Raw genomic sequence first — 26677 nt, forward strand, 5'->3', positions numbered from 1 at the left:
CTTTGTCAGACTGCAAGCTCTCTACCTGCCAAGCCAAGGAAGGCACACACATGTTCTCGGGCATTGCCTGAGTATCCAGGTGCCCCTTTTCTGCCTAAGCACCATAATTCATACATCTTTCTACTCATGCCCCAGGTTCAGGAGGCTTTCATGGAGTTCTCTCGGGCTTGGTTTGGCTACTATACTTTCATTTGAACTTACTCCTCCCAGGAGATGCATTATCCCACCACCGTGTCTTGAACCTAGGGCTCTGAACTCCCATCACTGGGAGTTTGTTGACTCATGGCAAGTGAAGGCACCATGCAGAGCCAGCAGGAGGGAGCCTGGCTCTATTACTCAGTGGTTAGGTGAATCAGCAGTGATACTGACTGTTTCTTTTTTCCTTATTTTTTAATGTCTAGTCCAGATGTGATCTCAACCCGTGAGTGCATTTCTAGGCATCATGCCATGCAGACTGTAACGTAGAGTCAACAGGCTTACCTTGCATAGTGCAAAAGAAGTGCAGTTAGTAACCTGAAAATCGCTGTCCTTCATCTAGGTCAGAGGAGAAACTTGAGTCTTTTTCCTTGTAGCATGCGCTGAATCCAGGGCACTGGTTAAGCTGGAATTAATGGCAAAACTGTGAGGGGCCACGTCGAGCTGTCACAGCACTTGGCTGACTTTCTCTTTTGAAACTCGGATAGCGCTGAGTCTCAAACATGCCCAGAATACAGTGAAATTTTCTGCTTGAACTAAGAAACAGATTTCTTTTATGAGCTTCTCCATTCAAGCGTCATGCAGTTGCTTGATGAGGATTAAATCATACTCTGGTAGCTGAATTCACCAAGGAAGGAGCTTGCTGCAGTAAGGGAACTCAGACATGGCCAATGCCTCTGTTTAGGAAACATTAAGCATCTGTCACTTAGCCTGGTCCCTCTCCCTTCCCAAGTTTTAACTTCCTTACTTATTTCAGATTTATTGATCTCCCCTGTTTGAGTCATTATAACACATCAGATAATGTACCTGGGACCAAACTTGTCCAGGGTACCCTATACATGTGTGCTGCTCACTGGGACACCATTCAGCAGTAGACCTGGGAAGCCTGCCACAATGTGCTTCCTATTTCCCAGTCTGAGAGCTTCTTTCTGCATGTCATCACACAGGCCCAATTCTTACTAGGACTTAGGTTTAAATGTGTTTGCATTGGTGGAGATACGCTGGTGTAAAACTGTTTTGAGATGTGGACCATGGCCTACTTTTGGCTGAGAACTTCCCTTGTGCCCTCCTGATGGGCATAAGGGGCATGTCTTCCATGACAAAACAATGGCAGCAATAATAAATCCTGGTAAAATAATATCAACTGAGTGTTTCACTGTCACTTAATAGTGCAAATTGAAGCATTCTTCTGAGCAATTCAAAGATGTGCACACTGGGACTCCTCATGTCTTTAAGCTATTTCTCTTTCAAGATCACTCTGTCTTCAGATAAGCCTTGTCTTCCTTCCTCTGAAATCATGGCAAAGATCCAGAAACTGGTGAAGCCGTGTCTTCTAACACAGATTATAAATTCAGTACTAGTCCATGGTACAAATGAGTATGCAAGTTATTAAGATCTTAAGAACGGATCTTCTCCCCCTTCAGTCCCTTGTCATCCATCTCTTTTCCTCCATGGATCCATAGATTTGTTTCAATAGTCATTTTTGTAATTTTTAAAAAAGTAAAATGACTCTTCCACATCCAGGAGGTTTTAACTTACTTTCACTACATTAAGAATCTACAGTTCCTCTAAAAGAAAACTTGTTCTGATACCTGCTTCAAAGCATGTTTCTCCTCAGAGCATATTCCAGAGGAAGGGTTGAAGAAGTTGCTGTTGGGAGGAACGGTGCTGAAGTGGTGAGGAACTACGAAATGGGAGAATGGAGATGAAAATGCTGTAAAAATAGCAAGAGAGGGATAGACGGGGAAAGAAAGAACAGCATAAATATCTGCAGGAAGTGAATGTAAAATTTATTGTCTGAAATGGCATTTCATGATAGAATAAAGCAAAAAAAAAACAAAACGAAAATAATTCTCTTCATGGCAGGAATTACTTGGTGATGTTCTTTCGTTTATGCTATGAAGGTTGTCAAGCAAGACAAATGTCAGGATACCTTCTGGCCATTCTGGCTCTGCATTTATACCTGCTGTCCCATTACCTACTCAACAGGACCACTGATATTTTCCAGACATACACTTCCTTCCACAGTGCTTGCTAAAAGTGAATGCAGCTCATTAAGCTTTGTACCAGCCTTGGCAGGGGCCACCAACAGATCAAATGTCTGCTGCTGAAGAGGAAGCAAACACAGTGATGACACTTCATTGCTGCCTTACAGCACATCAGCAAAGGAAAAGAAGCATGGGGACAGAACAGCAGGGAAAGTTTTTTTCATTCTAAGTGTTACCAGTCTGAACAGGATGAATACAGGACTCGGGTTTAGCACCGCAAAATGTACACTGAAGACTACGTAAACATTTGCTGGAGTAGGGTTAGTTTCTCTGATAAATAATGATTCATTAGTGTAATAAGAGAACAATTTTTACTTGAAGATAAATTTGAATATAAGGATAAAAATATCTTTTTTGATTATAAGATAAACTGTGACAAATATTACTAGTCTATTACAGTAATTAATATCATTATTTACTCTAGACATAAGGATTGAAAACAAAATCAGACAAATATCTAGATCATCAGCATTTGGCTTCCTTGGAAGGTTAAAGTTTTATCCAGGCTGATTAATAGACATTCTTGAGGATTTTGAAGCTATTTCTGAACAGAAATTAGCTGGGTATCATAGCAAATCTTTGAGGCTAAGTAACCATACCCTTATTTCACAAACAGGGAAGCTGAGTCAGGTGGATAGGTCCTATCTTGGTGGTGTACATGCTTAACTTCATACCCTTGGGTAAGCCTCTGTTAAACAAAGTGCTTGGTAAGTATGGAAATCGTGCCCTTAGGTGGTTCACTGAAATACAGTGATACTGTTATAGATCAAGAGAACTAGAACTAGAGCTCAGACATCCAATTCCCCATTTTATACACTCTCTACTCAGCTGCCTTTCTCCCTTCTGGTTTTGGTCTTCTTCCTAGGAAAGCAGCATTTATGGCAGCACATAATTTGCTTGCTTATCCATCTGTCCTCACCTGTTAACTTCTGAATCTGTTGAGCATTTCTAGGCAAATAAGATGAAGAGCTGAAACCACAAGCTGATTCCTAACAATTATATGGAAATAGGTACCCTGTGAAAGACAGAGCTCCAGTGTGTGTCCTGACTGAAATAAGGGTCACAGCATGAATTTATACTAATGAAATGGTAACAAAAACTATCTTTAATTAGATACAAAATGGCAAATCTTCCTCAAAGCATAAATCTAATATAAATAACTTTGCTAGTTCTGTTGATCACATAATTGCTAATTTACTTTGGTAAAACAAGAGGTTAATTGCACAGTAGTTTTGCACATAGCTATTCTTGTATATCCCATGCTACAGATTTCAGCTTAGTCTAGCCACATGTAGCTGACGCTGGCACTGCCTGAATTGTAAAGCAAAGCAATGAAAAATTTCAAAACATAGCACCTCTGGCACCTCTCTTGTTTCTGATGCTGCAAAACATATTTATCTTGATGTAGTGTTACTTTCCTAACTCAATTGTGGCATGGTACAATTGTCAAGGAGAATGGATGTTTTCAATAACACCTATTAGAAAATGTGTGCACATGGTGCTCCACAATTCAATGAAGCTGTGGGCAGATGGGAGCATGGAGATGAAATGTTGCCTGGAAAAGCTCTTCTTCTTCTGCCTGTCTAGAAGACTGATGCTGCTGATGGATGTCTCAGTTGTGCAGAGGGCTTGCATTTCACTCTGTAGTGAGATTTGTGTTTATAAGCTTGCCACTTTTGCTTGCTTTGTAAGGTGAGGAAATATCCCAACTTATGGCCTGGAAGAGCCTTGTCCAGGTGAGTACAAGGGATGCATAAGGTCTGCTGAACTCATTTGTTACCTGCGCTAGGAGTGGGACGAGCACAGCACACCAGCGGCTCCGGCACGGCCAAATTTGATATTGGCGTTGCCCTCTGCTGACCAGTCCAAATATTGCAATGCTAAATGTCCTTACCCTCTTGGAAGTCAAGTGTGTGCTCTACTGCGAGTCACAAAACCGTGACTTTGGATTATTTTAGATTATACACAGTCTGTGGATCTATACAGCCTATACACAGCTGTGGAAATGAAGGAAAAGACGTGGTATAAGACTACCAAGTTATAATCAAAGGCTATTTTTGGTGTTTATTTATGTAGCAGAGTCTCTGGTGTAGTCCCCAGAGAGGCCATGCTGCCCAGCAGGGTGGGTGGCTGCAGCATGTCCTTTCACTCCAGGGTCGTGAGAGGAGACATGAGCTTGGTCCTATGCTGATCGGGGCTCCTGGATTTTGCTACCAGGTCACACTTTTTGCTAAGGGTCCCACATGATTGCCAGTCCTTTTTGCTCTGAGGTCCATTCATGTGTGTTCTGCATTTTTGCCTTCTCTGTTGGAAGGTCTAGGCCATATTTGGTCTTTTGCTGGTTGATGTTTAGATATCTATATTCCAGAAGCATGTATTTTTGTGCACACATCTACCCTTTGCAGTAATTCATTAGGTACTAGCTGAACTGCTGCGCAGAAACCCCAGGGTGCAGAAGCTTTGTGTGAAGGTATTAAAAACTTTTTCCTTTCAAGTCTGCTGTATGTTCTCCTCCAGACTTTTTCTACTGATCTTGCAGCAGATTTAAGGCTAATACATAGATGGTGTTTGCTCTACAAGGTTCTTTGCCCCAGAGAAATGTCAAAAATTCAGATGGTGAATCATAACCAGCTATAAGATCAGTCACATTTTTGTTTCTGCATTGCAGGAAAAAGATCCAGAGATGGAGACTTGGATGGAGACTCCAGACTCTCTCTGGATGGAGACTCCAGAAAAGATCCTGGAGAAGGAGACTTGGCAGCTACTTCTAGTTGTTCAATGAAGAAATCTATCAGAGTGATAAATGTATAGATTAAGGCAGTTTATGAAGTCCAGCCCAGTCAAACATACGCTTTTACTCTGCTTAATAAGGCAGAGGGGTGGCAATTGCAATGTGTCTGGAACAGATAAGTGAAACAACTCTTCAGAGTGATCTCCACGTAAGAATCCGCCTTGGCTGCCTGTAGAGACCCTCTGATCACTGCTCAACTCTAAGATCCCAGCAAAGAAATAAACATTTTGTTGCTGTCTTTAGAATAACAAGCACATCTGTCTTGAGGCTGGACTTCATTTGGAAGCCCCACGTGCGCTAGGAAAAAGCTGGAACAGGATGCTGGCAGCTTTTGGCCAGCCTGTCGAGCAGTTACATATCTTCTGCCCAACTGGCTATGTTAAGCAAATGGTTTTAAGTCTCCAGCAGGTAGAGCTGCAATTTCTACAGCTACTTCTTTCTCATTACTTGCTGAGAATCATGAAAACAAGCGGTCAGCTAACGTGGTTTTAGTTCCTAAATAGTATTTCATGTCATGCATACATGACAGTTGTTTCACTGGCTGTCAGTCAGCTCTTATTGCCAGTCATGTGAACTCTCTCATTGAATTTTCACAGGACTCCAGTTTGTGTGCAGTGTGAGTTTGCAGGGCACAAATGGTCTTTTCCATTCTTTTCCATAATCCACATGCTTCCTTTTCCATCCTGAGACGTTTTCTCACATGTTACACAAACATTCCATAAGTAAGGACAGTGTCCTTCCCAGGTCTGCCCTGCAGCCCTGGGAGTCAGGGTCCACTTGTCACAGCTGTTAGTGTGACAAGTGTTATCATGAGATAAAAGTATGCAAAGTATGTAAGTACTGGACTTGCTAAGATTATATCTTCACTTCTCCAGAAGCAGCCAGAGCAACTTCAAGCTGAAGTATGCTAGATATTCAACAAAACAACGGTACTACTATTTCATTAAATGAAACATAATTAGGAATAAATATTGCATCATGATGTAACACTGAAGAGAGAAAATGCTGCCGGCAGTTATTTCAGAGCTGGAACTATTGAACCTTAGATTCCTAGTGAGGTGTTGGTCCCCCTGATGAATTTTTATGACCAAGAAAAGGTAACTCTGCCTATCAGTCAGTGCTTCTGACAGTCAGATTTAATGTGAATCTTTCCTCATTTTAAGCTCACCTTTCCTGGTAGTACCCACCCATGCCATGGTGGATACTGCCAGGAGAGGTGAGCTTAAAATGAAATATTTTATCATTCCCCTTTTCAAACTTTCCTTCTTGCAAACCAGCCCTACTTCATTCAGGACACCAGCTTTCCTGAATGAAACCTCTGCCTTTGCTCTCTGCTGGGCTCTCTCCTGTTGGTCCCCCTCTTTCTTCTCCAGTGCTACTCTCTACATGAAGTCTTCTGTATTATCAGCAGTGCAACACCTCCCATGTCATAGTCTCTACAGCTTCTCATTCATTCCACATCAGAATTTTGCATTCTTCCCAACACTGTGATATTTGACTGTCTACAGCTAAACATCCCCTTTGCTGCAAAGCTTCAACTCCTTATTCTTCAGTGCGTGTAATACCTGCCTGACATCCTCCATGAGCCATACGTGTTTTTTCCAGATGAATCTTTGCCGAGACCATTCTGAATGCTGACTGTCCTCCAGCGCTTGCCGTCCCTACCAGCTTGCTGTTGTCTGGATATTTAGTAAGTATGCTCTTCCCTGTGGCAGCTGAGAAGGCAGTGAGGCTGTTCAAGGCACTAGAGAAGATGTGCTGGTCTTGGCTGGGATAAAGCTGATTTTCTCCGTAGTGGATTTGTTTGGATTTGTGGATTTGTTTGGATCTCCATAGTTTGTATTTCTGCTGGAAACAGTGTTGATGACACAGGGATGTTTTCGTTATTGTTGAGCAGTGGCTTACACAGGGTCAAGGCCTTTTCTTCTCCTCATACCACCCCACCAGTGAGTAGGCTGGAGGTGCACGAGGAGCAGGGAAGGGGACACAGCTGGGACAGCTGACCCCAACTGACTCAAGGGATATCCCACACCATACAGCATCATGCTCAGCATATACAGCTTGGGGAATGTCATGGTTTAAACCCAGTCAGGTAACTCGTTCACTCACTCCCCCCTTTCTTGCCCTCCCCCTACTCCTGGAGGGACGGAGAGGAGAATCGAAAAGAATGTAACTCCCACGGGTTGAGATAAGAACAGTTTAGTAACTAAGGTATAACACAAATCACTATTGCTACCACCAATGATAATAATGATAAAGGAGATAACAAGGGAAGAAAATACAACATTTCACCACCAACCAACCGATAACTTGCCTCCCCCAGCCCGAAGAACCACCAACCGATACCTTCTCCAACCCCGCAGTCTCCCAGCCCTTCCAGTTAACTCCCAGTTACATCCTGGGCATGACATGCTGTGGTATGGAATACCTTTTTGGTCAGTTTGGGTCAGGTGTCCTGTCTCTGCTTCCTCCCGGCTTCCCCTCCTCCCTGGCAGAGCATGAGGCTCACAAAGTCCTTGGCCAAACCAAAACATCCTTGTTATCAGCTCTGTTCCCAGGCTGAAAGTCAAAACACTGCACTACACCAGCTACCAAGAAGGAGAAAAATGACTGCTACTGCTGAACCCAGGACAGGGAAGAAGAAAGGGGGATATTCAGGGTGATGGCATTTTTCTCCCCAAATAACCCTTACACATGATGTAGCCCTGCTGTCCTGGAGATGGCTGAACACCTGCCTGCCTGCCCATGGGAAGTAGTGAATGAATTCCTTGTTCTGCTTGGCTTGTGCTCATGGCTTTCGCTATACCTACTAAACTGTCTCTATCTCAACCCACAAGTTTACCTGGGGGCAGTGAGTGAGCAGCTGTGTGGGGCTTAGTTGCTGGATGGAGTTAAACTATTCAGAGGGTTTTCCTCTTGTGCTTCCTGCTCTGGCTTTTTGGTGATCAGCAGGTTGTAAGGCCAGGCAGCACTCGCTCCCCCACTGGCAAATACATTTCCAGGTCCCTTGCTGTGTGCTCTGCAGAGAAATGCCTTGCTAAGCCTGGCTTGAGCAGGCCAGGCTTTTAACACAGGAGGTCCTGGGTGAGCCTGAAGTGATTTTCGAGGAAAGCTAGATAGCACGAAGGTGTGTGCTCCTGGATAAACCTGTCTTCCCAAGAGCGGGCAGAGCTGTCTCTAACCACATGCTCTAAGCTGTGGCAACTGGTCTCGGGAGTCGATTAAGTGTTAGAAAAAATGTTCTCCTTTGCAGCTTAAATGTATTGCCTCTCAGTGTAATTGACTCTCCCTCCTTGCTCCTTCTTATTACAAGAGGATGGATAAGCATTGGATTTACTCTCCTAAGCACACTCATTAGTTGCATAACTTGTCATGTCACTCTTTATTTGCCTCTTCTCTTGCTGACAATGGGAACTTCCTTTTCTTGCAGGTATTTTTTCTGTGCTTTGAATTGTTGTTGTCTCCCCCTTGACTGTGCTCCTCAATTTCTGCTGTGGGTTTTGCAGTTCAGGATGAGTTTTGGGCCAGGGATGACATTTACATTTCAATACTCTTAATGGCTCCTATTCCACAGGTGACATTTGTTTTCCTCCAGAAGCAAGGGTTCCCACTGAACAGTGAACAAGAGCTCTCCTGTACATTTTACAGAGGAGCCACAGTTACTACAGAAATATGGCTGAGGAACCTAAGCTGGGTCCTTACCTGCAAATTACCACCTTATTATTATTTAACCACCTTCTTCTTATTTAACCAGTTTCAAGGACCAAATAGATGTTATTCATGAAACCTGTCATGGGTGGAGGAAGCCACTGCTGACTGTGAGAGCACATCGTGATTTACCCATGGTACAGTATTGCTATGGGTTAACCCTGGCCAGCAACAGCTCAGCCCACACAGCCGCTCACTCGTTCCCCCTCCCAAGCAAGATGGGGGAAGAGAAGGAAGGGTAAAAATGAGAAAACTCATGGGTTGAGATAAAGACAGTTTAATAGGTAAAGCAAAGCAGAACAAGGAATTCATTGCTTTCCATCAGCAATGCAAATGCTCATCTCCAGCAAAGCAGGGCTCTGTCACGTTTAACAGTGACTTGGGAAGACAAAAGCATTAACGCCAAATGACCCCCTCTCTCCTGCTTTAACCAGCTGTATATGCTGAGCATGACATCCTATGGTATGGAATATCCCTTGGGTCAGTTGGGGTAAGCTGTCCCCTCCAAGCTCCTTGTACCCCACCAGTCTGCTCACTTGTGGGGTGGTGTAGGAAACAGAAAAGGACTTGACTCTGTAATCACTACTCAGTAATAGCTAAAACATGCCTCTATTATCAACAGTGTTTTGGTTACAGACCCAAAACACAGCACCATACAAACTACTGTGAAGAAAATTAACTGCATCCTGGCCAAAATCAATACAAATATTTATGCAGAGCTGAGTTAAACTTGATACTGTTCAGCTTAGCCTTTGAGGTGAAACAGGCCAGAAGTGCCAGGTTTCTCAGGATTTATTTTTAAAGACACAGGTATTCCCATGCCTTCCCACAGTTTGCATGCAGTTGTATCAGTGTAACTGAGATGGGATCATGCCATGTACTAGGACTGAGGAATCAAGGAAGGAAAGGGAAAAAACAAAAGGCTTGAAGAAGTCAACACTGTGGGACTCCGTGTTGAGGAATTCCAGCCTGATGTGTATCTCCAGCCTGGCTTTTACTATGCTTTTTTCTTACTAAGGAAGTAGCTGCTTTAAGTTTTCTGCCCATATATATCTTCACCTACCAGAACAGATCACCCCACTGCACACAGTGCAAGCACAATTGGCTGGACCACAGGTTTAAATACATGATTTCAGTAAAAAGGGCAGATGTTCAGAATATCTCTCATAAGTGACTCATTTGTGCTTTATGATAGCTAGTAAGGCAAGGCTGGAAAACACACAGCATCTGACCAAATAGTGCCTGTGTGTAACAGCAGTACTTGTTCCCCTTCTTTCAAAGTACTTTGGATTCAGCAGTTATCACACGCAAGCCCTTAGTTATGAAAAACAAGAATTAAGTCATCAAAATATCAATGATGATTCTAACATCTCATCATGCTGTTTGGGACGCAAATTGTGAAATGGCAGGGAAACATATTATTTAGTCAAAAGGGCAAGCTGGTAATTCATGACCACATTAAAGAAGATGCTACAAAATGCACTGTTGGATTTGAAAATGGTCGATATTCTGATGATTGATTTCCTTTGAATACAGTTGGAACCATGCAATGCTGCACTATAGCCCAATGAGGTCTAGTACCCACTTCAACAAAAAAAAGGACAACAGTGATTAACGATTGCAAATTTATTACATGGAACAGCAAAATCCAGACAACTGAGTCACATAATAGACAACTAGTGCAATGGGAAGTTTCTTTATGTAAACCAAGTCTTCGCACTGGTAAGTCGACCAATGAACTTCATATTCCATGGTATTCTGAAACAAATTAACACATTATATTTTATGTTGAGATGTTGGTCTGAATGTGACTTAGTATTCAGTTCTGTATGCTTAGTCCTTCTCAAAGTTAAGACACGAAATAGCTTTAAGTTCTAGCAGAAGTTTGATGGATGAAAGTCTGAAAGTTCAGGTAAGTGCCTAACCTGTTACTTGTACTCAAACATGAAACCTCCCTCTTCATACAGTTCTCTCTCCACCATGTCCTAACTTCACTTTCCTTCTTTTAAAGTGTAGAGGCAGGGTGTGCATCTTGCAGCCAGGTTGGCTGAGGGGGTTGAGCTGTGGATAAGATTTACTGCTGTATGCAAGGCCACGGCATGGTTACAAAATAGTAGCTTCTACACCAGCACTTCAGTGATATGCAGTTGATAGTCCAGCAATTCTGCTAACATCAGAGTACTCTGCATAAAGTACTTTCATGCAAGTTTAATCTAATTGGTTTTGAACTGCTTTGCAACAAAACTCATGCTGCCAGTTACTCTAAACAGATCTGGGCAGCACTACCTGCCCCTAAAGGTTTCATAGCTATGAAATATTTCCTGCACACATGTGGACTTAACCACACAAGAATAGTTGCACTGTCTCAAAGCAGAGATGCATCCAGCTCCTTATCTTCCTTTCATCCATGAGAAGCAATGGACACCCAGGGCAGCGTGCGAGACCAGAGCAAGCAAGTAGCAATACTGCTCTACAACACTCTACCAAGTCTTTGGTTCCTTTCTTTCTGAAATGGTTTAATCATGAATATACAGGAAAATTTCTCTTTCCTTCGGTTTCCTTTGCAAGGTTTTTTTTTTTTCTTTTTCTATTCTTCTGTTCTGTTCCTCCAGAAAACCCCAACCCTTTCAATCAACAGCTGGAAGAAATTCTTACATTGAAAACAGAAAACAGTGATCTTTATTGTAGGATAAAAGGTTGGAAGATGAGAGACTGAAGGAGGGGACACATGTACATTGACTGTCTTGTCCATTTCCCATTAAGACCTTTAATAGACAAGTTCAAAGACGGATATGCAAGTGCTAGGTGATATTATTAGATCTCGCCATCTTCCTTCCTTACATCCCCACCCCAACTCTTTCTAGTTAGTTTACCCCAAGGCAGGTCCTAATTCTGATGTGAGGATAACTCTGCATGCAGAGATCTGTATTAGTGGGCTCTTGTGTAAGATTAGGTGACTGATAGTCTCTTGGAACAGAGAGGAGTCTAGCTTTTGTGTTCCAAGTACAATTTATACCTCTGGTTTTAAACTTTATAATTGCTGTACCATTTCTATAATTTTGCAGAGGAGGAAAGCTCCTCCTTACTGAACCTTAAAGAGAGAATAAAACAGTACTTGTCAAGAGCATATACCAGAAGTCTCTGAGCATGAAAAACCATGCATTTCTTCCCCAAAACCTCCTGGTGACAATACGAAACACTCATGTGACAGTCCAGGTTTGTAATAAGTTGCAGTAACTCCTTCTGTCATAAAGATAATTATTAATAAAAACCCAGAACAAGTTCTTGTCACTTTTGGATGCCTACTTACCACTGCTTTCAACAGTTCTTCCATTCCGAGGCTGAAAAATATAAAAATTATATGGTTGGGCAGAAGTATGAGATGCCAGATTTATGTGCCCACCAAAATACATCTCCTGTCATGCAGACAGAGTACATAAGAAGGCTGCAGTAAGATTTCCTTTAAAGGGACAAGAGGTCAAATACCAGGGGATCTGTGCAGGGTGGGTTTTGCCTTTGAATTTGAGAAATATTCCTTCAGCCTCTGGCCAAACAACTAAACGTTCTGGCTTTAATTACTCTCATTAAGGGTCTTGGTCCCAATTCACTGGGATACTATATGCAGGTGCCTAAGCAAGAGCATATAAATACCACCACTGAAAGCACCTGGCCAGACACACTTGAAGTGAGCCAAAATGCAAATTGCAGCTGAACTGGGACTCTGGTTACCTACTATGACCTACTTTATAACTTTTTAGTTGCTAAAAACTGATCTGGTGTTAATCAGTGTGTGTCAAACATAAACAAAAAATTAGACCATACCATAGTTCAGCAAGACAATGGGTGAAAAAAAATAAAACACACGGAAGATATTATGATGATGTCCATAATACTGCTTTGGCTTTTCACCCTGCTACAGTGTGCCATATCTTTCCGGCAAGACTTTTCAGACCAAGTGGACATTCAGCCCACACACATTTTATTTAACAAATTTAGGATCAGTGCACCTTGGAGATACAGGCCACATGCTGCTTTGGATGATTTGTCTTTGGATAATTTGGCTCAAGATAAAACATTTGCAAAGTCACCTCTTCAAATAAAAATAAAGCATTTAATCCATTACTATCCCAGATCTCATTATCTTGTCATCTTTTAATGGAACCAGAGATTTATACACAAATGGCCACCTAATCTTTCAAACAAAGGATATTTGGCCTCTACTCAAAAGTGCAGAAAGAATTTGTGAAGGGAAACAGCTGTTCATCTACACTGTAACACATCACATTGTCTATGATTTAGATTCTTTAAGTAAGAGATTCAGATACCCTGAAAAGGAAAAAAGGCCGTCCCAGAGTTGCATGACTATCCTGCAAAATAAAACACAAACAATAACACGAGACTTTAAACACAGTTCCATAGACCTGTTGACAAGTTTCAGTGTCATTCCATCAGAATATCAATAATTCAGGGGCTTTTTCGGCAGCATGTAAACAACAAGATGTTGTTAGTCCCTGATGTCCATTCATCTGGAATGCTGATTAAAAATTAATACCCAAAGGACATTGTCAAGAACTACCCATTCTGCCTAGTGTACCTATACTATATTACCATAATTAAAGATTCGAGGGCTTTAGAAAATGTATAAAGGAAAGCTTTACTCATATTGGTTTGCTTTGCAGAAACAAGGTCAGCAGAGCTCACTTCCCAACCACTGGAAAAAAAAAAAAAAAAAATCAAGCTGACTTTAAAAAAAGCAGCAAAAGAAACAGGCCATACTTTCCTGTCCACTGCTACTCTCTTGTCTTCACATTTACCTACCTTCTTTGTAAACTTTGCAGCAGCAACCTGTGATTCCTGCAAGTGGACAGTGGAAGTTAATCAAGATGCTGTAATTTCTTTGGTTGGTTACAGTAAATTCTCCATCACGGATGAGGTTGCTGCACTCCATGTGAAAAAGAGATAGTCTTACACTTATCACAGACAGATGTAAGAACAGTAACAAAGATATTTTGAAAGGTTGATTTTGAACCTTGCCTTATCCAGTGTTACCCCATTCATTACAATCATTCAACATGCTTCCCTTGCTGTTCAACCAAGAACAGCCGTGCTCTGGCAGGTGAAGCAGAGCTCAACCTGGAGTGAATGCAGGAATTCCACTCCTCTGGGTTGAATTCTACACATAGCTCTTATCTTGTTAAAATGCGGTTGCTCTTCACTTTTCAGACTATCCTTGTTTTTAACACAGGCATGATTGCTGGTTTTAAGCCTTCCCCTGCACCCTTTATTCTTCAGGAAACTCCTCATTTTTATTACTCAGTCTTATACCAAGGAATAGAATCTTACCTCATGACAGGCATTCTGTGTCTAACCAAACCCTGAACTAGCAGTCTAGTAAACCAGCCACGTCTGGGAACCTTCCTACCAATGGCACGGCTGCCGGGCTGCCTGCTCTCAGCTAAGATAGCTCTGTGTGCTGCAGGCACAGTTATACCAGTGAATTAGATTGAAGAGTGAACAGATTTAGTTATGTGGAGCAGGTACATATATAATGACCAAGGATGTGAAAACAGGGGATGAGAACACAGGAAAAGCATACAGATGAAACTGGAGAGGAGGAATTATAAAAGACAAAATACACAAGCAACAATGAAAGAATCATGATTCAGAGTATAAGACAAGGATTTCTGTGATTCAAGCCTCAAGACAATAATTTATAGAGCAACTGACATCAACTTACAGGGCTATAAAATACAATGAAAGAAAAAAGTGCTCAATCAAGGTGCTTTAAAGGATGCAAAGGAGGAGACTAAAGCAAAGAGATAGTGTGAATGCTAGTTTTGTTACAAAATTATTATTATATACCACGCAAAGATAGAGACTGACTCATGACTTAGCCTGCAGTTTCAAATATCCCAGCTAATTTCTAACAGGTGAGAGTTTACATGGCAAAAACTAAGCTTCTAAACAGTGTGTTGGCTTGACTTTAGGATGGAAATTTGAAACTCTTACAGAGATGACTGTGTAGCAGCCACATTTAGATAGCTCTTTTTTATTCTTTTGAAAGTGCCATCTGCAAGATTTACCCAAAAATTAGACAGTGAAGTTAAACAGTCTATTATTTCTCCCAAAAGATTTTAAATTCTCCAGATGGAATTCAAGTCCCATTAACACCCAAATTGCCATTGACTTTGCCTTTCTGCTTCTGAGGCCTCATTTCTTCTCTTGAAACACCATCTATTTTCTCTACATAATCTATAACTTAATGAACCAAATTTGTTTTAAAAGATCCACATAAATATAGGCTCATGTAGAAAGTTTAAGTCCAGCTAAAACCAGTAGGATTTCATAACTGTTTCATCGGGTGCGCTACATACAGACCCATGTCTACAGTGTCTTCTCAATATTCCTTGTGGACTGAGAGAGAAAGTACAACTTCATGTAATAGGAGATTTAACCAGTTGGGTAAAACGTGCTATTTGGCATAGTCATTTTTCCATATTGCACACATACATTTGATCTGCCACTTAATCAGACCACACCTAGAAATCATATTGCAGATACAGAGCTGATATTAGTCGTATCTCTCAACAGAAAACTGTATCAGTTTTAGCTCCCAATCTTAAGGGCACAGAGTGTGAATTTTTTGCAAAGTTAATAACTAAAATAGTAACCAGGAATAGGGCTCCAATTAAAGTTACTGGATGATTCTGAATGTCCCCTCATTAGCCAAGCTGCAGAAGCATAGGAAGCAATATTGAACTCAAAAACATTTAGTAGACATTTAAGACTGAAATGCTGGAATTCTTTATACAATCAGCTTCAGTACTGTAGAGTTTTATGGCTGCTTTAGGAAAGCATGCTGGCAAGAAGAGATATTGAAGTACATGTCAAAATACTTTATTGTTGTCTTGAAGGCTCTGCTTGTGATTTGAAACAACAGAGGACTCAAACTCCACAAGTAAATTGGCCTTTTTAACATACCCAGGAGCTGAGTGAATTTTATGGGAAAGGCTCTTAATAAACCGGTGGCGATAAAAAAGTTATATAAAGCAGAACTGACACTGAGCTAGGTCCTAATATGTCTGCACTAATAAGAAAGAGCTACACTCTTAATCAACTTAATCTTTTGGATGCGAGTCAGAAGCACAAAAAAAACCCAAGTTCAAACAGAGTATTAAGGTCAGTAAAGCAAGTCATATGCCTCCATGTTCTAGTGGGGGCATACTACGCCTCATATTCCTCCTGGTCTAATGGAAGGTGTCCCTACCCATGGCAGTGGAGTTGGAATTAGGTGATCTTTAAGGTCCCTTCCAACCTAACCCAAACTGTGTTTAGCATGATATTAAATATGCTGTTGATCCAATGTGATGCATATTTTTAACATATTTAACCCTGTATTAGTCAAAAGTGACAGGTTAAAATACTAACCCCAGGTGTAAGTGGATGTTTTGGTTCTTGAGCTCTGAAAAACAGCAATTTCATGTACAGATTAATGGAGCTGAGAATTACATGCAAGCTACTAACAAGAAGAAATGATCTTTTCTATACTATCTTACAGCTCCTAAACCATGACACTATTAGATTCTACATTATTGTTTGGAGAGAAATGTCCAAAAGTTGGGTTTGGAGGGGCTGCTTTTTAAGGTTAAGAAAGAGGTGCTTTGAAATAAAAGAAACAAATATACCTTACCTCATTTGTTTGCATACTATTGAATATGGAATAACAGAGATCCAAAACAGTGCTGGAGATCTGCAAAACCAAACAGTATACAATACACTTACGGAGAGGATGTGGTGTAGTTTGATAAAGAATAGGTTTGATCCTGATCCCAGCATGATTTAGATCAAACACAGTTCCACTAAAACCACTCTGAGCAGGGAAAGACTTATGATGCTATTATGAGCTGGAAATCTAGTATTTTTTTATGAGGAGAATGCACACGACCTACAAATGTTGTGAACAGTCTTGTTCTATAAAGATCTAAATCAGCCTCTTACACTTAAAATACATCTTTCTATGCTGTAAAAAAAGCTTTGGGGTTTGGCATATTTAATCTATACACATTTTCTTTCACAACCATTTCAGACAATCAGGATTATAATCTTTAATCGTATACTGAAAAGTACTGTCCCATACTCACTGCCACAGGACAGGGATTGCCGATGCATGCAATCCTATTAGATAGGAAACAACTACAGCTCCAAAGAAAGAAAACGTAAGATACCTGAATAACTGGTTCTGGGAACTATTTTCCACAAGCTTTGGTTTACAAGACTGAAAGACTTCAGGAAGAAAAATTCAGCACAGAATGTTCAAAGTTTCCAGATCATTCCTGATCTTGCAGACTTTTCTCTCCCCTTTGAAAATGACCCTTGGGTTGGGTATCATCTGTAACAGCGATGATCTTTCAAAGGTACTGAGGGTGTTTTTAAACCATTTGCAAGCTCTCTGCCAGAGACACCACAGCAGAAATGAACTGTGAAAACTTCCTCTCCCTCCCCTGCCCCCTGAGCACCCTGGAAAAAAACCATCCACCCACCACCACCAAGCTGGGACCAGGCAGGACCCTGCCCGTAACTCCTGCTGCACTGAGTAGCACTACTTCTTGCCCCAGTGCTAGCTACCACTGTGATGGGAATAAAAGCACTTTTTTCTTTGCCTAGGTCTGAGCTAGCTCTGCAGGGAGATGAGCACATACACCAGCAAAGTCACTCTGCTTTCCAGAGGCTCCAGCTCTCTGAAGGAGGTTCTTCCACCTGCAGACATCGATGCTAAGGGTTACACAGCGCAATTAGTATGTCTGGAAGGGAGAGTCCCAGCAGATCAAACACATTACCAAAGTCAATTTACCTGGGGTTGATTAGACAGTTCCATCCACTGACTGAAACACAATGCCAGCTGCTTTAAAAAAAGTAAAGACATTAACACTAGGTCTGTCATACCTTGGGACATGCTTTTTAGCTCAGGGAGCCAGGACTGGGTGGTTATTAGTCTGCCCAGTTTTTGCTGACACAGGTATCCTACTCTGCACATCCCACTGTGCTCGCACCTGTCTCACCTCCTTCTGCGAGTAGCAAAGGGTTTCAGCCTCCCTACTCTCTCCATCACCCATCACCCAACCCCCACGCCAAGGGATTTCAGGACGTATTTCCAGCCCATTGCCAATTCCCTACCTCATTTCCCTGCCGCGAGCGAGTCTCATTTCCCACCTCCCGCGGCCAGCCCGGGCTGGACGGTCTCTGTCCTGCCCTTCCACCGCGCACCGCTTTCGGGCGGGGAAGGCAAAGACAGACCTACCTGGCTTTTGGGCAAGTCCGCACCGTCCCAGGAGAGCGAAAAAGGCTGGGGGAACCCTGCGGGGACACGGCACGGGGGGACACGGCTGAGCGGGGAAGCCGCGGTGCCCAGCCCCGACGGCGCCCCTCGAGGGGAGGTTCGGGTGGGGTCTCTTATGTGTTCTCTCGGTGCCGGGGCGGGACGTACCTGAGCCCCGCGGGAGGGCGCAGAGGCAGCAGGCGGCGAGCAGCCAGGGCAGGACGTGCGGCGGAGAGGGCATGGCTGGGCAGCTGCAACCGAGCGGACGGACGGACCGACCCGCTGCCTTTATGGGGCCGCGTCGAGCCCGGGCCGCCGCAGAGCCAATGGGCGCCGGGGCGGCCCCGCGCACCGCTCCCGCCGCCGCGCCCCCGGACCGGTGTGAGCGGGAAAACCCCGCTCGCGGGAGGTTGTCGGAGTCCGGCATCAGTCACTCCCTCCCTTTGTAACCCCCCGTAAAAGCTGGTTTCCTAGAAGAGGTGACAGACAGGAGGGAGGGTAAGAAGGGGCTGCGCAAGGAGAAGCGACGGAGCTGCTGGGATTTTCACTTCAAATGGAACATTCAGTTTTGTGGTAGGGCTTACTTGGTGTTTGGAAAATGTTTGTTCTTGTGGCAGCTTGGGAAGTAAAGTTTGCCTTCTAATCTGATGGGATGTGAATTTGCATATTGAACAAGTCCCAGGGCATCCTCTTACGTTTACCTCCATGTGAAATAAGGAAAGCCAAACACCTCTTGTTTCATTTCAAAGTGCGTATGGCAGTAAACAAATTTAATGGCTTTAAACTGAAAAAGGGTAGATTTCGATTAGATGTAGGAAGAAATTCTTCATTATGAAGGTGGTGAGGCCCTGGCACAGGTTGTCCAGAGAAGCTGTGGCTGCCCCATCCCTGGCAGTGTCCAAGGCCAGGTTGGACGGGGCTTGGAGCAACCTGGTCTAGGGGAAGGTGTCCCTGCCTATGGCAGGGGGTTGCAACTAGATGATCATTAAGGTCCCTTCCAACCCAAGCAATTCTGTGATTCTATGACATAGAGCTGCTCAGAACAGAAAGGTGATTCTCTATTCTCCTGATTTAATCATCTGGGTTTTGGAAAATATTTCCTAGTTTTCTTTGAGACCAATGCTTTCTAATCAAAACTGAGACTGAGAAAGGCAGAGTCCTGCCAACTTCTTTTTTATAGCCTTTGGGCCTACTAAAGCAAATACATATCCAGTTGTCCAATGTCTAACATACACAGTAGAGCTGTTTGGGAGGCAATGACTCTATGTGTGATGTAAGACATAAGAAGCTGCAGAAGGTATTATTGGCACAGCAGCCCCCCTTATCTCGTAATGTCCCCCATTGGCTGCGCTGTGCATTAAAAGGATTATGGCAGGACTGTTCCTGGTGGGAATATCTCAGCATCTCAGAGCAGTTGGAGAGGAGATGCACCTGCTTTCTTGCAGAGAAGGAAAGGGGAGCCAGGCTTCATGTGACCTCTTTAGTTCCACAGCTGTGCGTCCCAAGTACGTAAAGAGGCACAGGAGCAGCTGAGTGACCCCAGCACCATTAGTTCACACTTTGTTCCTTCCCCTGGGAGCAGCAGACGTCTTTGCCTCATCACAGCCCCTTGGTGCAATAATCTGAGTGGGGAGCTGTCAAGAGGTCAGGCATAGCTAGAGCAGGCACTCAGCTCTCAGCTTCTCATTCGTCTTGACTGAAAATGGGAATTTCAAGACAGGATAGTGTTCAAAGAGATAATTCCCTCTGGCTGTATATTTTTTACCCTATGTGTGAGCTAAAGCAAAATACAGTGAATTTTGTGATTATGGTCTCTTTATCAAGTCCTCCCAACCTTTCAGTAATGCAGAGATACAGGGTTCCAGGAAGCCTGTACCTCTTTTCACAGTGACTCTGATTCTGTCCAAGCCCATGCAATCCCAGAGTAAAAGGACTCTGTGCATTTGTTAAATGCTCTGAGTAAAGGAGGACAACATTTTATTTTTGATGGCAGCAAGAAGCAGGTTCCTGTTTGGTGTAGTTTCATTGAAGCCAACATGGTTGCAGAAATGTGAAAGCAGAGCCCCAGTACTGTGAGCTGTGCCCATCAGAGGCAGGCAGTAAAATGCTAGAAAGTAAAGATACTCTAAAAGATTGCACATTTTTGTATTAATTATCTTCCTTCTGTCTTTTGACACTTCACTTTAACCAAACTAAAAATTATTGCTCCCCAACAGTGTTTCTGTTTCCATGTTCATTGCAGATTTTACACCCAAATAACTCCACTGCTGCAGAAACACGGAATCTTGGAGAGCCATTCCAGATCCACTGTTTGTTACTATCTTTTTGAATACTAGCATGTTAGATACTAATACTTTTAAATCCTAAGTATTTGCTACAATTTTTAGTAGAATATTACTAAATGGTTACCAGTTTGCTACTAATATTCACTGCAACTGGCCTTTCCTGCCTGGTAAGAAAGGCATAGTCTTCTGCTTTCTTTCTCAGGCTACTCATTACCTGCCTAAATTCCCACTTCTGTCCCACATAGCCTGTTAAATCATAGCCCTTTTCTAAGTATTTAAATATATCTGAGTTTAGAAGTGAAAATTTTTTGCAATAGCATAAGGAAAAGTGTGTGTGGTCATGTTGGGCAGGTAAAATCTACCTCTCCCTGACATAAAATACTGGATGCTACCTGAACCTTTCCTTCCTCCTTTTCACACAAAATAAAGGACCTTCTACTTTACCTTTTATCTTTACCTCACCTTTTCCAGAGCACCCTAAATGCACTCTGTGCTTTCCCTCAGCACATTTTGCCTACATGTTGGTTCCATGAAGCCTGTGGAGTTATTTGTTTGCTTCAAGTAAGGCTTACACTTAAAGACAAGATGAAAACTAACTCATACAAGTTTCACTAAAAGAATCTGTACAACCTATTACCAAACTGAAAATAGTATTTTATCAGTGACTGTGCAGCATGAGGGAGGAATGGGAAAAAGTGTTTAAAATTTCTAATAGATGAGTGTGTCATATTAGGAACACACTCGCCTTCCTTCAATCAGAACTTTCTTTGCTGGTGTACATTTCATTTCGTAGGTGTTGGGTAAGGTGCAGCTCAATGGATATATCAGCACCCAGCCATGTTAATGAGCCATACTTTTATTGAACAAATTAAATTCCTGCTTCAAGATCCTGGGCTTCCTACATGCAGAAAAAGAAATAGGTTAAGTGTCCACAGTGATTCATAGAGTTAAAAATGAGGCTTCAGCTGGGGGTCAATGAGAAACAAGAGGATTTTTTATGGTGAGTCAAGAGGCTTGGCATATATTTAGCAACAGCAATATTATGGCACACATAATTTTAGAACAAAACATGCTGTGATCAATAAATGAAGAATAAGAAGAAAATTTGGCTTCAACAGGCATAAAGGTGAAGGGCTGGCTTCCTTTTTGTAAATAATCTCTGCAACGAAATCAGATCTTACCACAGACAGCAAGGACAGTCATCATCATGCAGTGTCCAAGTGCATCCCAACCAGCTGCTTCTGCTTGCATGTGCTCAGCAGTGCTTGGTATAAAGCCTTATCCTGCTCTGAGGGCTTTCTATACCTAACTCACGAACTGTTAGGAAAGATGAGAAAAGCTGTAGAAATTGGAGGGTATTTATTAAACAAACCTGCCATAAAGCCTGCAGACATCTCCCAGTACTTGTCTTCTATTAAATATGATAGTGCCTATTTATGCTGAATGCAAGCATAATGTTTAATGTCATTTTAGTAACATTCTTTTACCTTTCTAGCGCAGACAAGTGGTTCAAACAGAGAGAGATTGTCTCATTTTTGTTCTTACATGGGCAAGGCTCCACTCAGGACTCAGGGCTGTGAGCTCAAACTTTGCTTTACCAGCACACATCACACTTTTGTAAAATTGACATGGAGTATAGTGTTGATTTGGTTGTCAGAATGTCAAATAAGGACAGATAGTTGCTTTCATGCTTTTGTTTGTAGTTAGATTGCTACACTTTACGGCTATAAAGCCCTAGTCTTAAAGATGAGTAGGCCACCAAGTAAGTATTTCAAAGGGATCAGTACCCCCATAAGGTGGGAGTTCAAAGACAAGAATCTAACCAAAAGCATCAAAATAGAGGATGGGTGCTAATGGGGAAGTTAGGGAACTAGACCAGGAATCTGAACATTTGCATTTTTTTGAATAGTTTCTTGGCTGATTTCTTGGATAAACATGATTTTATGTCTGCTATGTTCAGCCAGAGAAGTAGAAATTCCTCTGAAATGAAGCAATTTGCACTTAACCAGGTTGTGTTGTATGGAAACAGTGACATGGCAATGGGCTATATTGGGCTGAAAAATCATTATAATTAGTACACTTGAGGCATTTGAAGAGATCTTAATTCTGGAACTTTTGCTCAGCTTAATTCTATTTTGTGCTTCCCCAGCCAGACAGGGAAGCAGTATGCTCTTCTGCTTAGGCAACTGGTGGGATAACCCCATCCGTGTCTGAGGTTGAGCTTTCATCAAGGATTTCTCCAGAATGATTTGTTCCTGGGTTCTTAGCTTGTGCTCTACCAGAAATTACCAGTTTGTCTCCCAGTCAAATACTGGAATGGCTGACACATACTTAACACCACCAGCTGAACAGATCTGATTTTAACAGCTGAATTATAATGCCGACACTCATTCATCCATGCCTCCTCAATTAGAATGATTTGATTTGTGGCTTTAATTTTATCTGAGTATAGTTATATGTAAATCAGAACTGTGTGTTTATAGAGGGATTACCACAGTCTATGATAATGGATACCTTTCACTGATTACTAAAGTATATAGGCTAACATGTATACCACGTCTCAGATTTCTAGCAAATACCAAATCCTAACTCTCCATTAGTATATGTGAAAAGATTACATTAAAATAAATGTCTCACCAAGAGCTAGCTACAGGGAGAACCAATCCCAGACCATTTCTACTATCCATCCAAGTTTCTTCAAACATCACTCACTCTAAACCCACCAGCCAGAGAGAAGATTATGTTAATCTTATTTCAGTATCATATGAGCCACCAACCCTGTGTTGGTGATATTACTTATTATCTGCCTGACTTTAAAACCATACACAAAACCCAACCTATCTAGGAATCTGAGTGTGTAAATAACTGGGAGCTCAGGCCTCTGGACACTCCAAGTTATGCATCTATCATGGAGAGAGAAGCAAGGAGTTTAACCCAAAGCTTCCCTTCCCTTAACCGTATTTGGCAGCATGTAACTCCTGTCAGAGGCCTGAGCTAAGTGCCATTCAAAATGAGTGAGTACTCAAACATTGCCACTTATAATTATTGCTGAAGATATCTGTATTTTTCCTGTTAAGTAATTTGACTCATTTATACAAAAGCAATTAATTTTCTCTGTTTCAGGTCAAATGTATTTACACAGAACTTTACTGGCACTGAAAATGAACGGACTGCTTCCCTGACATGTTAAACTTCATTTTTATGAACTCTTGGATGTCTGCTGACTTCTGACAGCTGTGAGACTTGAGCTAACTTTTATACTGCCCTTTGGCCAAAGTGGTTATGCCTGGGCATTTATCGGCCTGAGTATTTTCTCATCTCATTAGATTATATCACCCCACAAAAGCTTTAATGTAGCAAAAAGCAAAAGCTTTTCAGCTTTTAAAGCATTATATTGGCTTGAAAATATTGGAACAATAAGTCTCAGGGAAGTGGCCACCCCTGAGTAGTAATCAGACCAGACTGGCAAACAACAATAAACGAGGAGCTGTTGATACTAAATCTGTTTATACTATCTGGATTAGGATCCAGAACTGCCTGTCTATAGTGATGCCTCCCCCATAGCCTCTACTGAGAAGTGCATCTCGCCCTCAGTAGCTGTTTCTCTCTACACCTGAGTCCCAGAGACCTTCGTGCAGCACATATATGTCCCTTTCCTAAGGCAAATTGGAAAAGATCTGCCTGGTCTGCTTGTAAGCGGCTGGCCAGAAGAGCAACTGGCAAAAAACAAAACAGCAGGCTTTCCTTTGGAGGGGACTCTCCATTTCACAGCAGAATGTCTTTTTGAAAGCTTTTAATCTCCTCCTCCAATAAATTTGAATGCAAGTTTTGGTTTGTTTTTTTAATTGTTGTCCTTTCCCAAAGGCCTGTTTGCAGAAGCGGAGTGGCTTTTGTTACAGGCATAGAATTAAGGACAGAATTCTTACAGAATTTGGTTCTATTAACACTCTATTTACACATCATCTTTTGGAGTTTAGCTGTTCCATGGAGGCCAAACCCTGAACTGAGAGAGGTCTTCCTGCTCAGGGAAGGACTCCATGGGATAAGCCCTTCTGCTCATATAGTCTCTGCTCTGGGGACTGCATATTGCTGAGCCCCCGCTGAGCCCAACAGGGACCAACATTTCCAGTCAAAGATCCAGACCCAGTGTTAGACATAAATGTCTAGGAAAAAAGTTCCCTTAATATGACACAGTGGCCAGGCAACACAGATGAGGGAGAATGAGAGTGTGGCAGCAGGAATACAGTCATTTTGAAGCTCCTAGTCCCCCATCTACATTTACTTCCTCTTCTTGTATTTCCTGCCATCAAAACATTATGTGTGTGATTGCTCTTGTGGACCACCCTTGGTAAAATGGCTTGGTAAGACAGGAATTTCAGTGTGAACAGCATGCATGATGGAGCACCAGAAACTGAGTGGACATGCCCAAACTGGTGTTGGTGAGGAGGAAGATGACCATCAGTGGGGTTTAACAGTAACCAGGGAATTAGAATCTTCTGAAATAAAGAAGGAATGACCTTGAAAAGAAGCACAAAAGACGCACTTACAGAGGGTAGCGCCCTGGTGATGGGAAGAGAGTAGGGTTTGCAGTGCTTGGGTGGCTCCACCATACCACAGCCCCTGCCCAGAACAAGGGTGCAGCATCCATGTGGCCTGGGGGACATAGCAGGAGCCCAGCAAGGGTGACTCAGTGGGTGCAGTGCAAAAGTGGGAGGTCACCCATAGCCAGAGCAAACACATTGTCACTGCATGTACAGGATTTGAACTTCGGGGAATTAGTTATATAAAGATGTTCAAAAACTTATAGGAGTTCAGTAAGAGGTTTTGAGTGTCTAGTCTTGTGGTTTATCTATTGATATTGATCTTGAACATATTATTACCATTATCATTATCACTATCACTATCATTATCGTTATCAATATACCATTATTCACCAATTTCTGATTAATCACGTGCTATTAATAAATCAAGAAATCTCTTCAAACTTGATTTGGTTTAAGCTAGAGCAGTTTTTCCCTATGATATTTATGCATCTGGATGTCCCTCAATGTTAGCAACATTGTACATGAGATGCTCACCTTCTAGGCGAGCTTTCTTTTCTGTTTTACAGTAACACTTTTTGAGGATACATTTGTCTGTCTTAAATGGCAACTGCTGCACTTTTTGCTTGTTCTGAAGGCTCCAAAACAAAGAATTACTCTAAAGCCAAAAAAGAAGGGGAGAAATTTGAGAGAGAATAAGCATGACTCAAGGGAAATAATGACAAAGAACAGAGAGGAGAGCTAGGTCTCTTGGAGTGACTCTCCAAAGAGAAAACTAAGGATACTCAGCAGAGGAGCGAGGTATCCTTCATACTCTGTCAAATGCAGTACCTGCTTATCTCAGCCCTACTACCAGAAACAGAGGCTGGAGCCTCTTCAGCACTCTTCTGCATGTAAGTGGAGAAGACAGACTTTTCTCCACAGTAGAATCTGCTGTAAGATACCACTCTTAGAAACAAGCAGAGTATTTAGGGTTTTTACCTGGAAAAACTTAATTGCTAAAGAAGGAGGAAAAGCCCAAAGTCAGAGAGAAAACAGGCAACCACCTTCTAAGTACATGTTGCTGGGGAGAGGTTTCAGCAGAGATGACAGAGGGAGACTGCATCTCATCAACTGTTAACATAAAATAATACAGCGCAATAACTGGTGAATCCTGTTTGGTTTGTCACTGCTAACCTCAGAGATTTGAGATGGCTGGAGTTATCTGACTCTCATGAAGTCACATGAAACTGGAGATTATGTTGTGCTTATTTAGTTGGATGAATAATCCTGAGACAGGGGAATTAACTGCATGCAATTAAAATTTTCTTTTTTCTTTCTGTTGACAAAGGTATCGTATTGCTGGCCAGCAATACAGTGCATAAAGAAGATAGTGTTTCATGGAAGAGTGAGGAGGGATGTAAAATTAAAAACCAATTCATCTATGGTGAAATGCAGTAAGATATGTGAGTACAACATTAAAAAATACAATAAAGACTATAATAAAGATTCATGGTGCATAGCTAAATTTCAAAAACAAATTATAAAGAGTATATAGGATATATTTCCAAAATGCAAGATATCAAATTTATTTTTTTAATGTCCTCTGTTCTACCTGAGAAACATATCTGCGTATACAATTTCTGCTGGTTTTATGTTAAAAAGAAACGACACATCAACTTTACAGTTAGCTTGACAGGTTCTAGTCATTTGCTGAGATTTTGTTACATAACAATGATGCTGCTACAGTCCATGATCTTCCCTGCAGCCCTGAAAGGCAGTGCTGAAGTAACTTCAGTATCAAAATACCATTA

General features: G+C 42.0%; 1 protein-coding gene across 8 annotated transcripts; it reads right to left on the minus strand.

Moving 5' to 3' along the window:
• Nucleotides 1-10353: 10353 nt before the first annotated feature.
• NMS (neuromedin S) lies at nt 10354-18748 on the minus strand. Of its 8 annotated transcripts, none has more exons than XR_008973889.1 (9): nt 18227-18734; nt 18041-18096; nt 17594-17641; nt 16433-16492; nt 16171-16204; nt 13561-13596; nt 13068-13109; nt 12053-12083; nt 10354-10500 (listed from the first exon to the last, which is right to left on the minus strand). XR_008973889.1 is itself a non-coding variant. In XM_057422278.1 (8 exons), the coding sequence occupies exons 1-8, from the start codon at nt 18483-18485 to the stop codon at nt 10484-10486; spliced, it is 549 nt and encodes a 182-aa protein (XP_057278261.1). In that variant the 5' UTR covers nt 18486-18733; the 3' UTR covers nt 10354-10483. The 8 variants fall into 8 exon arrangements, 5 of the variants coding, with proteins under 5 accessions (XP_057278261.1, XP_057278260.1, XP_057278263.1 ...); XR_008973888.1 differs by having other exon boundaries at nt 17594-17644; nt 18227-18717; XR_008973890.1 differs by lacking the exon at nt 17594-17641 and having other exon boundaries at nt 18227-18748.
• Nucleotides 18749-26677: the final 7929 nt, after the last annotated feature.

The sequence above is a fragment of the Pezoporus wallicus genome, unplaced genomic scaffold, assembly GCF_028554395.1.
Source record: "Pezoporus wallicus isolate ANWC-B61680 ecotype Strahan unplaced genomic scaffold, APGP_CSIRO_Pwel_v1 contig_5785, whole genome shotgun sequence".
Classification (NCBI taxonomy): Eukaryota; Metazoa; Chordata; class Aves; order Psittaciformes; family Psittacidae; genus Pezoporus; species Pezoporus wallicus.

Bases quoted from the DNA above. Each gene is read 5' to 3' on its own strand.
- NMS (XM_057422277.1), bottom strand. From the start codon at position 18,485: ATGCCGGACTCCGACAACCTCCCGCGAGCGGGGTTTTCCCGCTCACAC. The intron at 18,097-18,226 runs GTACGTCCCGCC...GTGTCCCCGCAG, and splicing joins CGCCCTCCCGCGGGGCTCAG to GGTTCCCCCAGCCTTTTTCG. The intron at 17,645-18,040 runs GTAGGTCTGTCT...CTTTTTTTAAAG, and splicing joins CGGACTTGCCCAAAAGCCAG to CAGCTGGCATTGTGTTTCAG.